General features: G+C 39.3%; 1 protein-coding gene and 1 pseudogene across 1 annotated transcript; one reads left to right on the top strand and one right to left on the bottom strand.

The window, feature by feature from the left end:
* Nucleotides 1-11,989: 11,989 nt before the first annotated feature.
* On the top strand, nucleotides 11,990-14,883 carry LOC145486284 (uncharacterized; annotated as a pseudogene).
* LOC145486325 (uncharacterized) lies at nucleotides 13,218-14,420 on the bottom strand. Its single transcript, XM_081464965.1, has 2 exons — nucleotides 14,088-14,420; nucleotides 13,218-13,892 (listed from the first exon to the last, which is right to left on the bottom strand). Exons 1-2 carry the CDS (start codon nucleotides 14,120-14,122, stop codon nucleotides 13,499-13,501), a joined length of 429 nt encoding a protein of 142 aa, XP_081321091.1. The 5' UTR covers nucleotides 14,123-14,420; the 3' UTR covers nucleotides 13,218-13,498.
* Nucleotides 14,884-17,972: the final 3,089 nt, after the last annotated feature.

The following is a 17,972-nucleotide window of genomic DNA, read 5'->3' as shown; positions in this document are numbered from 1 at the left end:
GGACACGGAGTGATGTCTTTCGAATAAATGAAAAATTCATTCAGCAACTGTCTGCCATGTTTACTTGCCGAGATGGCAAAGATGGCGAGCTTGGTAGCAGGGTGAATATAGCGTCATATGATGAGCTTTTCTACCAATCAGAATGTCCAATTCTTATATATTCGCCTCTGAAAATTATACCAACTGTTATTAGTTGTCATAGCTATTAATTAATTGTGCTTCTCTTATATTGATATTTTATAATCATATATAAATTTAATTATTTCAGACTTCCCTAACTTCCCTAATAGCGTAGTGATAGCATTTTTCTTCTTTTCCTTTCTGTTTATGTGTGCATTTGTGCTATCTTGCTGGCCTGCAATTTATTTTCATTTATCGCTTATGATTTCATCTGGCTTCCTGGTTCCGTTAGCCCCTATGGTTATTCCAGGCAACCAGTACTCTAATGTTATTATCGATATTTGGTGCAGTTAGTAGAAGTAAGAGAGAGAGGGAGAACAAATAAACGTTGTTGTTGTTGTTGTTGTTGTTGTTGTTATGAGGACCAAGAACATACAAACCAAGGAAACCATAATCCAGTATTCAATGTTGAAACTGGGTTTTACGAAGTTAGGGAAAGTATAAGAAATGAAATGAAGTAATAGTAGCCCTAGTTAAAATCACACCCATATCCCCAGCGACATTATATGAGTAAGGACTGGAGATTTCCAGTTTCAGCTCACAATGTTCCCTGAATATATTTAAAAGAAAAAAATTGTTTATAGCGCATAAGCTAATTTTTATCAACCGTGTTTACTAAACATATTGTAGAATCTTTGCTTTGTGTCCTCTGCAGTAAAGAGACAGTTGTGCGCTTGCTATCAGATTGTAGTCTCGGCAAACCCATCGTCAAGATCGAGTTCAGAATTTTCGGAAAAGTAAATTGCGGGAAAACAAGCAAAATCACTTGTTGAACCGCCCCAGTATTTCACCGGTTATGTAAGTCATACAGTGGGCGATCATTTTCACCGTTGGGCCAGCAACGGCTCTTCTGTCCCATCTCAAGTGGATCGGGAAGGAGGGGGGGAATAGGGGTAGGTAAATCCGCCGATCCGTGTTTTTTTTTTCCCAAATCCGTCGATCCGCCAATATTTTTGTTCAAATCCGAAACCACAATTACATGCGGAAAGGTAAATGGGAATGCCACTGTTATTAGTAATTTCGCACGAATAGTAAAGAAGGCAACATGCTTCATGACTATAACAGTCTCCCACAAGAGTTTAAATGAGCTCTGTTCGAAAAACGAAATAATTTGGATGAACCCATTAACATACCGACCAAGGCTGAAGAAAGATCTATGATCCAAATTTCGTTTAGGACCCCAGATCCGAACATTACGACAGGCACAATCCGGAATCCGCGCCAAAATTCACAGCTGATCCACGATCCACTGTGTTTTCAAAATTCGTGAATCCGCTCGATTTACCGCAAAAATCCACAATCTGTGCCCTTTTTAAGGCCAAATCCGTCGATCCGAAAACCTAATGTCTTCACCTCCTCGGGGAGAAACGTGTTAATTGTTCTTCCAAGGCACTTGATAAGGTTCCTGAGGCTTCTAATCGTGAGTTTAAGCTTTGTCGAAAGCTTCTACTTCTTGATTTTCGCCATATTTTTTTCTGTGGTAAGCTCGCGGAAAGCTGAATAGCCTTTATTACCACCTCGACCAAGGTCTGCGAGCACTTCATCGCTTATTCCACCAGCTTTCTTGATGATCGTCTAAAGCACCCCATGTTTCTCAACCTCGTCGATTATTACCTTGGCTTGCTTTTGCGCTGCGTCATATTCCGATTCACTGTTTTCGAAGAAAACGTTATTAAAATTATCAAGGCCCTTGCACGTTGAAATATTGAAGGTCAAATCCGTCGATTGACGGATTTGAAGGCCAAATCCATCAATCCGTCGATTCGTTGAAGTATTTCAACGTGCCCTTACACGTTGAAATACAGCTAAAGGGAGAGAGAGACAGACCGACAGACAGACAGACAGACAGACAGACAGACGGATGGATGGATGCATTGATAAATAGCGTGTACAAGTGCACAGTTCATCATGACTTTTTTTTTGTCGCTTTGGTTTTAGAGGGTATGCCATCATCATTCCGACGACTTGTTTTTTCTCTGTTTAAATCAATATAACAAAAATTGACAGTAAATTAAACCACTAAAAAGGCAATGTACAAAAACTGCAGGTCGAAAAAAAAGAACGCTGACCTTGATCCGGGATGTGCGTCGTAAATTCATTTCCCTGGTGTTCTTTTTCTTTCTTCACCAAAGGATTGACAGCTTCCTTTAGGTCTGTTTCTCCTCTTCAGTCTTACGATCAGCCTCCACCATCCTGCATGAGTCAGGATACCCTTTTCTTTAATTCAAGTATTTTGGTTGCTGACGTAATACAATGAAAAAACAATGTTATTATTTTTAATATCTGACCAGCTCCGAACCAGTAAAGCGTGCGAAACGAGATATTTCCCATCATTTTGTGTAAGAGGTAAAAGTAATTCATATCCAGTTAATGTTTTGACCAGTTGTTCTGTATCCCGTTTATTTTTCTTCACTCCAAAATCAACAGTTTTCCTACAAAAATATGCAGGGATATTCTCGGTCCACTGTAAGGCGTAAATTTGTTTGTGTTATTTTTATTTTTTAATTTTTTTTTTAATTGGACGGACATACCCGTATCATCACTAACGATTTGGGTATTCCCTTACATTTTGGCCGATCTAACGCGATTTCGGCGAGTTGTCGTTAGCTGAGGGGCTGGCAAACAACAAAGAATACAACACAGCAACAAGGTAAGTAGATTTTATTCATAAAATATAGGAATAATTTAATTTTAAAGGAAAACCGTTGCGTTCCCATACAAACCCTTATAAATCGAATTATAACACAACACTGTGATCCGGGTTATAAGGAAGAGTCACGTCCAAGGTAATGTGATGGAGAGCTTGGGCTGCCTGTGGTTTCGTATATCGTTTAAAATGTTGACTCGGATCAGACAGTCTGTTATAAATTGCGACTATTTTTAGAGAGGTGATGTGTTTATATCAAGCTAAAGAACGCTTTAATTTATTGAGACAAAGCTCCGAAAGAAGATAAACGGTTTTTGAGCAGATTCATTTGCCCCAGTTTTACGCTTTCAGTGTTTTGGGTATCCCCAGGTATCCCTACTGGGGATATACCCAAAACACAGGGATACCCGAGTCACAGTAGGTAGTGACACTGGGCCTAAACGCCGGACGTGTTCAATCGATGAAACCGATAATCAATTACAATCGATATCAATCGATAGAAATTAATAAATTGTATCGGAAATCGATAAAAATCAATAAAGGGATACGACTTTATTGTCAATTTTCACTCGTGAATTTGTTGCGGTCGGGAATCCTTATGCGATATAAGGCGAGATTGCTGTCATTATTTTGTTAGCTAACGGGACTTTGGGCGCGATGCCCAACGAGTTTGCCACGCAGAAAGGTCTCTGATGAGTCCCTTGGCCGGGACGAAACGAGCTGCGTAAGACTAGCCATGAACAATGTATTATCACAAATTACTGTCAACTTTATTGTCAATTTTCACGTTGTGAGTAATCAATAATTATCGATATTTTAATTAATGTTATCGATTTTAGCGAACTTATCGATTTTATCAGCGCAAAACGATTTCACTTATTATGGGGCAGCGAAACATCAGAAAATAAACAGATTTATACTAAGTGTAGGGTCCTTCAGGATGATCCGAGATCACTAACTCGGATCATAGTGCATCAAGGGAACTGATGAATCCTTGTCCAGAATGTGTAAAATAAATTCTTGAAACTGATTTGCTTAATTCTGATGATCTTTTTATTTGCGCTAATTTCAACTCAGGGATAAGAGCGGGTTAGGAGGTCCTAAGGCGCTCTTATACCTTGAAAATATATATTTTTTTGCAAAACAACTCTGTCGGACAGTTTTAGTACCACGTTAAAGGACTTTTCACTCTGGCTTCAAAAAGGAGCTTTATTTTTCATATGCCACGATAGTTAATGAATAACTAGCTCCTAAGTGTTAAAAAGTGGTTTTCATTATAAACACGATAACGTAATAATGAATGGTTCGAGAAGTATGGAATCCTGTCCATAAGCAAGTTGTTCAGGAGACAAACCTCAGAAAACAGTGTTTTGAGGGGGTTTTCTCGTGAAATTTTGAAAAAGTATACTAATATTAACCATATTAACTAAATAACGGGAAAAATCTTTCATAAATTGCAAATTGGGAGGTTTGAGACCTAGATAATTGTGTCCTTCACCAATGTTGAAAATTTGACAACATTCGGTTAAAACCCAGTGGAGCTATCGTGTGCGAGATATTGGTGATCCGTCTATTTGGTCATTTTGAGAAATAAGGTTTCGGTCTCCGAGAGCCCGAATTAGCCCTGTGAACGGAAGGGGGGGGGGGGGGACGGGGGTAAGAGGTAAGGGGAGGGGGTATATCGAAAGGCCTTACATAAATGTTCCATTGAATACCCGAATAACCACCAGTCATAGAAATGTTAACCAAGTATAAGGGGCGTATAAGATGGTAGAGGAAATAATGTTCCGGACCATGATGCAAAATTCTCATCAGTACACATCTTTAAAGCGTCTGTGTAAAGTATCATTAAAATGTACAGAATTGAATTTATTTTGTGAGTACTTCTAGACTGTAAACAATGGTTGCTATGGGTGCTGTTATGTTGAAATATAGCTACCAGTGTGCAGATTTCTTAATTTAAATGTAGATCAAGGAGTAATTAGAGGAAAATCGTTTCAAAATACCATTTGCAAATGGACAGAGATGTTGAATCTTCATGTTCCGAAAAAAAATGGTTTTTTGAAGAAAAATTTATATCTGAGAGTATAAGACCCCCTTAAAGACGGATGTATGACCAGTTTGTAAGGGTAACTCAATATGTCCCAACAAGCTTAAGGGCCCATTAACCGATTAAGGGGCGCGCACTGCCAAGGAGGTGAAATTTCACTTCGATTACTTACGTCAGCCTGAGCGCGGAAAATAAAAACAACTCAATAACTTCCAAATTCGCTCACATTTTAGATGTGTGTCGTTGTGTTTCACAAAATGCAAAGAAAAAAAAGTACAAGCAAAGACAAAACAAGAGAAAGACAGAAAAACAAGAGCAATAGGAAGAGAAAAACTAAGTCCGTGTGGCTTTGTTTGATCTTACCGAAGTGCGCTGGTAGTGTAAATTACGCACGTGCTGAAAGGGTAACTTCCACTATATATCGGGCGCACTTCCGGTTTCTTTAATGTTAAAGAAAACGCGGTGATAAATCTAGGTCATCCATGGATGATGTCACTGTTTGGATTGAAGTGTTTCCACTGCTTAGTGAAAGGTCTAGAAGTGTCTCTGCCCCTTCGAGGAGTTCTTTCTATCCTCCTTGGCTCTCTCTTTTATTTTAGACCGCCTAAGGCAACGCAGGTACCTTGCCTTTTTTTTCTGGAAGCGTTCAAAGCATCCTTCCTCCATGTAACCCATGAGAAGGTTCGGAACATAATCTGGGTCATTCGGATCGTCTGTTGTTTGTTCTTCAAGACAAAAGTGTGACAAAAGTGATACAAGCCCGAAAATTTATACGCTCTACTCTTCGCTGCAATGGCAGAGTGCCGAAACAAAAAATAACAAAATACACAGAAAATAATGATAGATTAGCAATACCCCAAAACCAAAGTTTGTGTTATGAAATTTTTCTGCTGGAAGCATTAAGAAAAATTGGAACTTACCCTACAGGCGGCCCAGACGTTGAATGAATACGATTAATACGTGACATTATGCTGTTGGCGATTGCGTTACAGTTTTCGCCGTTGATAAGACAGTGTATAAGAATGCTTCGAAAATTACTCTAAACGCTACGTGTAGAAAATAGTTTGAATAAAATGGCTTACCTTATATCTGCGTTGCGTTAATTTGATGTCTCTGGGTTCCTAGAGGTGGTTCATTGAGCATTCTCATACATTGTCTTATAAACGGCTAAAATTGTAACGCAATCGCCAACGGCATAATGTCACGTATTAATCGTATTCAACGTCAGGGTGTCCTGTGCTTACCCGAGAGAAAATGAACACTGCAAACGCGCTCGTGCTCTAAAGGCACCCAGTTCTTTCGGCGAATTGCATTTATCCAAGCTGATCTTTTAGGCTCCCGATCGGGAATCCTCAAAAATGTTATCCCCGATCCTTTATCAAACCGTCTTGCACAATTTATCACACAACAACTCACTGGGATTGTTCCTGAACAAAAGATATCACTGACCCATTACTCAAACTGTTGCCTTATCGCGCTCTCCAAAGCGTTCTTTTTGCCAACCACGAACCACAACAACGACACGTGACTAAGCTGGTGACGTCAGCGTGAGTATCGCTCTAGATAGATGATCAGTCCGGAATATCCCGATAAATTAGGACATCTGTGATGTCACGAAACTCACGTTTCAACCAATGAGAATGCGTGTTTTGATTGGAGTGTTGTGTTTCACAACAAACCAAGAGATTCAAGATGGCGGACAAAAAGAGTCGCGAATACTTTCCAATGCCATGAATGCGGGCCTTCAGGAGGTATATATTTATCTCGAATTGAGTTAAATACTGTCCAAATTATAAAATAAAAGGATAGTTTGTGTTCGCGTTCCATGTCACAGACAATTCTGCCCAGGTAACGATTATCCTCGGACCGAAGGAAGCACCACAGAACGCAATGCGGGCCACGTTTGACGAGCTGCTGTTATCATTCTTTGGAAAGAGACCGTACAATCGGTAAGCATCTTTACTCTGCATTTTTCTAAGCACAGAAATGATCGATATGAGAATTGAGGCTTTCCTCTTATCTAGGGATTATCGGGCCGAAATCGACAGCACGCCCGTGTTCTTATATGCCAGCAAAGATAAATTGAAAGGCCGTATGCAAGAACGTCCCCTAGATTTTTCACTTTTGATTAAAATACCTGACGCCCTTTTCCCGCCGAGTCCTTCAAATAAACGAAGCGGGGCCTTTGTTATCATAAACAGAGCCGATCCTTCGTTATAATAGCCAAGCCAAGCCTTTGTTATAAGTCGAAGTCTCGCCTCGGTTTATTATAACAAAGGATCGGCCCGCCGCGACCGCAGGGACTTTGATTTTACTTAGAAACCAGCAAAATGTCAATTTCACGCAACTTATATAAGCTCAAATTTGTTGATTTCAGGTCAAAAGTGGTTAAAACGTTGACTCATGTTAACGCGCGACGGCAAGGATGTTGATTTCTCTTAGAAAGCAGCAAAATGTCAATTTTACGCAACGTAAAAGCTCAAAAATGTCGATTTTAGGTCAAAAAAGGTTTAAATGTTGATTTCATGTTAACCCGTGACGGTAGGGATGTTGATTTCACTCAGAAAACAGCAAAATGTTAATTTCACGCAGCGTATAAGCTCAAAAATGTTGATTTCAGGTCTAAATAGGTAAAAATGCTGATTTCACGTTAACGCGTGACGGCAAGGATGTTGATTTCACTTAGAAAACAGCAAAATGTTAATTTCACGCACCGTATAAGCTCAAAAATGTTGATGTCAGGTCTAAATAGGTAAAACTGCTGATTTCACGTTAACGCGTGACGGCAAGGATGTTGATTTCACTTAGAAAACAGCAAAATGTTAATTTCACGCACAGTATAAGCTCAAAAATGTTGATTTCAGGTCTAAATAGGTAAAAATGCTGATTTCACGTTAACGCGTGACGGCATGGATGTTGATTTTACTTAGAAAACAGCAAAATGTTAATTTCACGCACCATATAAGCTAAAAATTGTTGATCTCAGGTCTAAATAGGTAAGAATGCTGATTTCACGTTAACGCGTGACGGCACGGATGTTGATTTCACTTAGAAAACAGCAAAATGTTAATTTCACGCAACTTATAAGCTAAAAATTGTTAATTTCAGGTCTAAATAGGTAAAAATGTTGATTTCACGTAACGCGTGACGGAAAGGATGTTGATTTCACTTAGAAAACAGCAAAATGTTAATTTCACGCAACGTGTAAGTTCAAAAATGTTGATTTCAGGTTTAAATAGGTAAAATATGGCGGCCGGAAAATAGTGTTAACATCTGGAACTTACTTTGGTTATCTGGGACAATGATTATCTGCACTGAACAAATAAACATCAAATAAGCACTTTTCCAAATACAGCAACGTCTTAAATGGCTAAAAATCACGACATAAATACATATTTTTCGACAAACGCGTAGCTTTATGTCACGCACCGCCTAACAGATTAACAAATTAACCCTTCTGCGCAACGTACGGGTCTCCATACATCTGCATGTCCGCTGATCCCAGAAGTTCAAAACACTACAAATCATGCCGATATGAAATAAAATCAACGCAACCTGGATCACAGATCTATGTTACAATCGATCGCTACTTGTCGGCCATTATTAGCGGAGCTCCGGCGGCCCGAAGGGCCGCCAAGCGGAGCCCCATACTCATATAGGAGAGAAAAGGAAACCCATGAGTTGATTTTCTCATGGTCATCATGGCTAGCGGTATTGCTCGTGGGCGCGTACGCACGACGGCGACGACGACGACGGAGTCGCGTAACATGGCCGCCATACTCCAAATAATAGGTTGACAGAGACATGTAGTCTTGGTTTACCGTGTACTTCTTTGATATTGGACATCCATGTTATGATCAATTGACACCTGTCAAAACAAGGTATCCGCTGACCAGTATCACGTGACCATATCGCGGGCTCAAGTTTACAGCCTATCGAGGTCGCGTGTTTTTTTGAAGTTGACCGCTGACCAAGTGCTGGTTTTCGATTGGATCGCGGGCTCATCTCAGGTTAACTTGTTGAAAACAGGGCAGGATTGTTCGGAAGCCGGTTAACGCTAACCAAGGATTAAAAGTTAACCGAATTATAACTTTTTTTTCTATACAAATGTTTTTTGGCTGCTTTGTTTTGTGTATATAGTGATTATTAAAACTCAAAACAGAAGGCCAAACAATATACAGAAAACCGCGCCGCAAAGCTACAAAACTGAAATCAAAATTCTACCTTTTCCTTTGTTATTTGGCTCTGAACAACGCGGCCCAGGAGCTACGCTTTTAGGCTGGCCTAAATCTATATATTATCTTTAAATGAAAAAAGCCAAAACAATCTAGTTACCAGTTCGAAAAACGCGAGCAGAACGTGATCGCAATGCATGCCGGGAAGGGTCTTTACACCTCGTGCGCGGGAAAACATGGCGGTCGATACAAGACAAATTTTACCACTCTAAAACCAGTTCTCGCTTTCCAAACTTTGACACTAGCAACGCTTGGCAAATGGGCCACAACTCACGAGAGGGTATTTTTCTTGGGCAAGAACTGCTCTTGGACTTTGCTGCCTGGCTCGATCTGACTTCGAACGCCGATAACACGATTACGGTATATCAGCTACATTCGAAGTTTCAGGACACATTTTGATTCTTTAACACGTGCTGATGACTTACGGGTTTATCGAGGCTTTATGATGCCTCTCAACCACCAGGCAGGCACACAAGGTACTTTAACACAATGCTTAAGATATTAGTTGACAGAGCTCTAATGCGACACATCTCTTTTTTGTTCGATGGTATTTCGTTTGCCGCTCGATCGATTCACGTGTTGTGTTAACGTCACAATAACCGATGTAAACAATCTGTTCCCAGATTTCCGCTCTATATACTATTTTCCTTTGACTTTAAGACAACTAAGATTCAGTGGAATACACTATAAACAGTCTGCCTGTTTGCTGTTCAACAGAATAATAAGGTTTCTTTTGTTTTTTGTTCAACAAAAGATCTCCAAAAGATGCCGCTTGGAAAACTGAGCTTTTTGCATACGTTATTTCTCGAGAACGAAGAGCGCCCCAGCCAAAAAAATTCGGAGCAATGTTTCTCAGGTAAAACGAAGCCTACATGCCAAAATTCAGCTATTTTTGAACACTGTCCAAAATGTTATACGTTTTGGCTAAATCGAGGAAATGAAATCATCATTAAAACAGAATTTTCAGTAACGTATACGAGTTAGAAATTCTTGTTCTTTTATACAAAATAAACTAAGCTGGAAAAAATGTATCCAAAATTTTAGTATTGTCAGATGCAGGGATAGTCAAAAATTCTGTTAATATATTCTTTGTAAATCTGAAATTTCTCCATTTTGGTATTTATTTCAAATATTTCTTGTATCTATTTGTTACTGATGTCTGATTTCCACATTTAAATTATGAAAACTTACATATAATTGCTGACTTTCACAAGTTATTTACCCAAAAATATCAAAATATAATTCCTGGACAGGTTGACAAGGGAGCATTCACAATCCATCCACATGTCCCAAGGTTTTATTATATATTCATTTAAAGTATACAAGACAAATTCAGTCTTGACAGTGAAATCCATTTTATTTTGTTCACTCTTTAGGTACTCTCGACCTTGAATTTGCCTCTTAGCAGAATGCAGGACCTGAAACAAATCACAAACGCTTAGAAGATTATTACATTGCTTACAGATGTCAATATTATTACAAATGTATTTTTCGTTTTAACATATGAATTTATTTTGAATGTAGTTACCACATTAGTCTCACTAAATAAGAGATTGCCCTCAAGTGGTCTGATAACTATGTTTTCTATTTTTATTACATATTCTTAACCAAACTGATATGTTTCCTGTTCACAACAAATTAATGTTTAGCATTAGTTTCACAATTAGTAATGTTCAACATTCGACACTACATTCTAAACTCTCGTACCTTTTCAGTCTTTGCGTTCATAAAAGTTATTTTGCAAAAACATTACTTTCTGGTACATTCAAGCTTCATGGGGAGGTGAAAAGAATCATCATCTACTAGGAACAGCTACAGTGTGTATAGTTTTTAAAAATGCCAAAAAAAGAGAGTACAATGCCCCCTACAAACCTTAATTTACATGTTTGCATGGCCCTCAACCTCTGGTAAATGAGCACAATCTCTCTACCCTTTGTGCCATTCCTTGGGATACTGATAGCATCCATTTACAGGGAATCCCTGCACTACCCCTGGCCTGTCTGTTTCGCTGCCACTTCTGTGCTGTAGGTGATTTTCAACAGGCTGCTGGCTCTCCAGTGATAAAACTGGGGTGCACATTCGGTGAATCCACCAAAACAGAGACCTCCCAAATTTGTTTAATTTCGTCCGCGTACTGAGCGACGTCTTATTTCCTCTGTTTTCCCTTTGTTTTTTTCCCCTAAAATTCGGCAAAGTGCCTCGAGCAGTCGAGCATGCTCTTCCATGTACTTAAGAGAGAGAAACTGAAAATAACTGTCATAAAAACGAAGGAACGATGCATTACTCAAGCCTTCTAATAACAGCAGTTCAGGTACACTTGTAACGCCTCAAATTCAAAGAGAGTTTACAAAATATCGACGTTGTTTACAACCGTGTAATTTGGCAGGATGAAACTTTAACAACACTAGAACCAGTAAAAAAATATACACAGCTCAATGAAAAATACGTGAATACTAGAAAATAACGCGTACACTTTACTAACCGTAATATTTGGCCACAAAATCGCGTCTACATCGTCGCTTGACACCAAAAAAACTCAACGATTAGAAGACAGTCAACGTTCTCCCACTACCAGAATGGCCGCTTGTTCTCCTTCTCAACGTTTGGTCGCAAAACGTCCTGGATAATGCTGGCCAGACTCTATGCGAGACTGGAAACAACATATTTTCTTGGTCCGCATAAAAGGTCCGCCATTTTCCCTGCTAACAATAGCCTCATGACGTCATGACTGTCCTAATTTATCGGGATATTCCGTACTGATGATAGACACACCTTTTGATTTGTTCATTGCCGTATACAACGCCGCTTCAAAGCATAGCTTTGTGACTGAGCAGAGAAACAGAACAAAGCGATTCTAAAATTCTTCACTTGACGATTATGTCTTCGATTGCGACCGCTGTTTTTAAAGTCACTATTGGTTTGCTTGTGAATAAAGGTAGAGATAAGGCAGCGGAGAAGCTCAAAGATGGCTATATAACAGGTCAAAAATTTGGTGAATTTATCGTCCGTGAAATCGACGATGTCAAGTCTAAGTTGGACGGATTATCAAGAAAAGATTTGCTAGCATGTATCAGCTTCTTTGAGGAAGGAATCGAGTTGCTGTATGAAGTGTTTAATAAGGAAAGGTCCACAACCGAGCACGGCGCGGCAACAACGCAAGCAACTTGTGATGAAGCATTTTCTCTCGTCAAAGCAGTGAGAAAGTTGGACCATACTGACCTGGATGAATCAGCTACGAGGGCGCTTTCCGACGCGAAAGGAAGATTTAAAGATGCTCGCAGGGAAGCAACGAGGGCCTTCGCTAATAAAGCTCTAGAAACGGCCGACCGAATTCTAGCAATGCAATATCGAGTTATGGCCACAATACTGGAGAAACTAGACAGTCCCGAGGACGCAGTAGCACCATGTAGAAAGTGTATTGAAGAACTTCACCGTCTGTCAACTGTTCAAGAGTGTTTTAACGTTGAGCTAACGAAAGGCTTACGCGCTCGATTTGGAAAAGACGACCGCAGGAAAATTATTGCCGACGTCTGTCACGTGAATTTTGTCATCTACAGCACCACCCAGATGGTCTGTTTCGGTAATAAGGAGCTGTCAAACTGGCCTTGCGTTGGGAGTGGAGCAGACAAAGTGGATCCATTGCGTGACGAGAGAGTAGCAGAAGTTCTGCGTAAACAGGGCATGGAACACTGTTGTGTTACACCATGATCATTTGGTCAGGAAGGTGAAGAGGATCACAAGCTGCAGGACCCGAGTGGAATCGCTACAAACTCCAGCGGATAATTCATTGTTGGAGAAAATCATAATGACGTAAAGTTGTTTAGCCCTAGTGGTCAGTTCATAGAACATTTCAGCGTCCCTAATGATGATGTTGAAACAAAGTTATATATTCTTGATGTAGCCACAGACAACCTGGACAACATCTATGTACTGGTCGAACATAAGAAAAAGACTGGATCTAAGGGATTGGTTGTTTATGAATTCAGCAACACCGCTGGCCTGCATCACAAGTTTGCTGTGAGGGGGGACTGGGACAGCAGACTGACAGTCACCAACAGTCAAGTACTGGTACTGAGTAGGCGCAGTGTGGCTGTGTACGATACTAGAGACCTTAAGCAAACACTTGAGGCGGTTAGGTGGGGGCGGCGATGGCCGCGCGGGAGTTGGGTTGAGACCGCCTCCTCTTGGCGCGAAATTAGAATATTAAGCTTTCGTAGAAGCGGCGGCGAGCAACGGCTGTTTTGCTTTCGTTTTCAGTGGTCCAATTTGACTTTGTTCGTGGATTTTACGAGCATAATGGCAACTTTTCGAGAAGTCCGAGACCTTCTAACTGTTGCGTGCTTTGAGGACATCATAGACGAGGATGAATTTCTGTTGCTGAGGGATCTACACACGTCGAAAAATCTTTACTTTCCTTACGAAGACTGAATCAGCCTTTTCTTTACTAGTGCAACCAAGGTCACTGGCCTCTGCCTCCTCCCATTTTTCTGATATTTCTTCCATCAGAATATCCATCTCGCTATCTTTGATGTCAACTCCACTCAGTTTCGCCTGATGTTTTCGTTTCTCCTTGAATTTGTCCAGTAGTAGTTTGAAATGTTCCTGTACGTTTTTCCGCTTCACCTGAAACTTCACGGAGGTTTCGTCATTCAGACGATCCGTGATGGTATTCCATACTTTTCCTCGATCTACAGTCCTTGGTTTGAAGATCCATGGTTCTGAAGCTCTGGCTTCTTTCGCTAGGATCAAATCGTGTGCTTCTGTCCATTCCATGATCGAGCTAGAAGAGAGAAAACAAAAGCTTATTAAAAACAGGTCCTGTCTATCGATTCACCTTTCGGAAATATTCCAAAGTTATAGAGACAAATTGGAAGAACAAAATAGCATTTTGTACCAGCAAGTACATGCAATCTAAAGTTTTAAAGTCTACAAGACGTGAACATCACTCCGAACAATGTGAATCCAGGAAACTCACCCATTTCTTTTGCTTTTCTCTCCTTCGCTTGCCATCTTTCTTCTTCACTCACACCTCCAATGTGAAGTGAGATTTTCGCTGTAAAGCAAACGAAATATCAAATATTTGCACAAAAAAAATACAAAGAGACGTGTCAAAAAACATATTTTAACTTTATAAAAGAGTTTCTGTGTATTTTAGGTGCTACAAATGGGAAAATAAAGCGACCGTCTCTCGAGGCGGCCAAACCTACCTTTCTCGCCGCCGCCACTGTTGGAAGACGCGGGCAACACTCCACGTGATTATGCTAATTAGGTCGAGAGCGGGAAATTTTACTTCCGGTTGGCGTCCACCTCGCCACCTCAACGCCGCCTCCAGTGCTGATGGATTTTTTGTTCGTTCTTTTGGAGACGAAACATTGAAGCATGCGAGTGATATCACTGCTACTAATGATGGCCGTGTTATGGTAGTGGAGTTGGATGATTCCTGTGTTCACATATTCAGTGAAGACGACGTCCATCTCAACAAGTTTGAACTCCAAGGACGTTATTGGTACATGTATTAAAGACTTGCATTTCAGCACGCAAGTGAACATGTCGTCATCGCTTGTATGGAAAACAAGAAAGTCACTCCCCAGACTGCTTATCTCCTGCATGTGGAAATATTTACCAAAGATGGCGACTTTGTGCGCAGCACTCAAATCCAAGGAGAACGATTTTGGAACATTCAAGGAATGACAGTGACCATGGGTGGACGAATTGCTATGCTTCTGGAGGATACCGATCGCAAATACAAGGTACTTGTTATATAGAACATTAAAAGTAATATGATGTTATGAGGCCGTAACTGAACATTTTCTTGTGTATTAAAAGAGAGGAAATTAGCTACAGAATGCAGGACCACTTTGGACCACCTCATTTACATGTGTCAAAACCATTAAAGAAAGAAGCATAACACAATTGGCACTTTTAGGGGTGGGGAATGGTCCTTTAAAAACCCATGGTCTCGCAAAATTTTCGCCGAATTTCACGACTCTTGCAGTCTCGATTTTTTCCAAGGCTAAAAAAGTCGTTAAGTACCGATTTGCTTATTTTTTTTGTAAAGTTAATGATATTACAACATCTCAGAACCTGAACGTCTTGAGTTCGCATTTAAAACACTTTAAAGTCTCGGTCTCGCAACTGAAGAAGTCAAAATGTCTCGGGCTGGCAAAGGAAAACGCTAATCTCGTCGTCTCGCAAAGTCTCGCATTTACCATTCGCCACCCCTACTTTTGTGATTCAATGAGATGTAAATAAGTGGCCCTCTATACTGTAGTTTAGCTAATTTGGTGCTAAAATATAATTATAAGCTAGGGAAAGTAATCTTAATGAATTTTAGCAGCAGTTCAATTTACTTCAGAGGTATCACTGCCGGTGTTTCTCTGTCATGCAATTAAAACTGAAGTAAATTTATAGATTTATAATGCATCAGTCAATTACAGCAGTGCCTATCCCCCTCTTGGGCAATAGCCAGGCATTCAAAAATTCAAAAAAGCGGCTGCCAGTTTGTTAACAACCACACAACGTTAGCTTACTGACTATATCTATTTTTTTGTAATTACTTGCGATACTGCACTTTATGTTCAATTTTACATTTTAACTAAAGTCATTACATCACTATTTACAAATTACAGTACCAATCAACATTGCCTACAACATTAACAATAACAATAACAACCTTTTTAACTGGAGTTAATTTTAAATCACAACAATATTACTAATAGGAACAAACAAAAAATAAAACAACTAACAGATACAATACTACTACTGCTACTAATACACTATTCTAACAACTGACGAAAGTAAATATGAACAGAAAAATATAGGGCTATGAAATAATAAATTAAAGCTGTTCAATTGAAAAGGAGAACCTATATATCATTCAATTAAATTGCCCGTAAACAAAAGTTCAAAGGAGAGATCAGGGAGTTATAATGATTGAAGCACTTTGTGCCACTTCTGTTGGAATACATTTTGTGTTCCTGTAATAATTGAAACAGTCATGTTTTTCTATTTTTAAATTGCATATAACCTGATTAACATATTCTATAGAGGATAGTCGAACATTTTTGTACTTGCAAGAATAAATGTAAAATCTACCAAGTAGTAAACAACTATTGAATAACTAGGCACTTTTCTCTCCTTTGAGACCTAAACATTGGCATAAAGTTAAAACTTGTGAAGCTGGTCTTAAATCAACAGAGATGAAAAATTGTTGAACACTATTCCAAAAGGCGTCTGTGATCGGGCATTCTCAGAAAAGATGAAGCTACGTTTCTTGTGCTGTTTGACAAAAGCAACAAAGATTTGATTCTGAAAGTTGAATTTTAAACAGAAAAGAGTTTGTAGCTATTCTCTTGTGAAGAAATTTGAACTGGAAGTCCCTTAAATCCATGCTTAATGTACGTATCTAAGGTAGTAGATAAATTGACTCCCAGTCCAAATTTTCCACCTCAACGAGTTCACAGTCTCTAATCCATTTGTTTTGGCCTTTTTTCTGGGCGAGTACACTTTTTGGTGACGGGGATTTTGTAAGCTGCTTGACTTGGTTTGTTGGACGAGTTTAACTTAAGCAGGACATTTTCTAGAATTTTTTCACCTGGCAGTGTCAATTTCAGAGATCTCGCAGCACTCCTGAGAGCCGAAGTTACTCCACAAAATTCAAGGAAAGAAACTAGAAAACAAAACTTATGTTATTATATTCTTCTTATTATTATTATTCTTGAATCAATTGTCATCAGATCGTTAATTTTCATCACCCCTACATTAGCCCAGTGTTTATAAAATATAGTCTTGCCTGCTATTCTGATCATCGAGTTATTCCAAATGAATTATGTCCAGCACTGAAATTAGCTTGAGAGGCAAAGGAATCCCTATAATTTAAGTCCATCCACACTTCAGTAAGTTCTTGGATGAAATCATCTTTTATATAAAGTTTTCTGGCATCTTTTGGTGCAAAATTACTGACAGAAAACTATAATCTTCCGCCTTCCTAAGATAAATGAAAATTGAAATGGCATATCCATTCAGATTTGCAGGCGTTTGAAATATACTTAAGTATCCATGAAATTTTCAAGGCTTTATTAAATCTATTATTGCATCTTTTCCTCCATGTTGGTAATCTACTATCATTTCGGTCCGCTTAATTTTGTTGCCTTTGTTATCCCAAAGGAAATTAAAAAAAGAGATTGTTTGTTTCTTTCAGTGACTGATTTTGAACACGATGTTGTTGCTGACAGAACATAAACAAATTGTGATGCAGTTAGAGCCTTAATAACTGCGATTTTACAGTGCTTTCAGTAAGATTTGAAGTAGGTGTCTCCTTTTTGTTAGCATCCGCCAGAGCTAATTAAAGTGGCCAAAGGCCTCTTGTCCTCTGGGGGGTATATGGGCATGCCCTCCCAAAAATTTTTGAAATTGGGAAGCTCGGAAACACGATTTCCAGTGATTTGAGGTGAAATATTAACACCCCAGCATTCATTATTTTCATCAGAAAAAAGTATTTTATTGCATAGTTCTAGGCAGTCTCATGTTTATTATACACTATTTTCAGTTATGTATATACAACTTTCACTTGGTATGTTTGTTAAGACTCAAGAAATACTACATTAAAACCTTATGTGGTCGCATTTACGTTCACCCAAAAGAACTAAGACGAACGAAAACGAATGAACAAAAACGAACTGTTCAGAAAATTAAGTTACATGCTGAAGTCAAGACCTTTTAAAAACCAGTCATTCATGATATATAAGACTTGGCTTGATGTTAACGTCTTACACCATGTTAAAGACTTACCTGATTGCGTCCGTGAGCTTTTTGAAGTTGACCTAGAAGCAGGCAAAAACGACAGCATGGACTGCTGCCG

Source organism: Orbicella franksi, chromosome 5, assembly GCF_964199315.1.
Source record: "Orbicella franksi chromosome 5, jaOrbFran1.1, whole genome shotgun sequence".
Taxonomy (NCBI): Eukaryota; Metazoa; Cnidaria; class Anthozoa; order Scleractinia; family Merulinidae; genus Orbicella; species Orbicella franksi.
The sequence above is the reverse complement of the archived record's forward strand: the minus strand, read 5'-3'. Positions and strand labels throughout refer to the sequence as shown.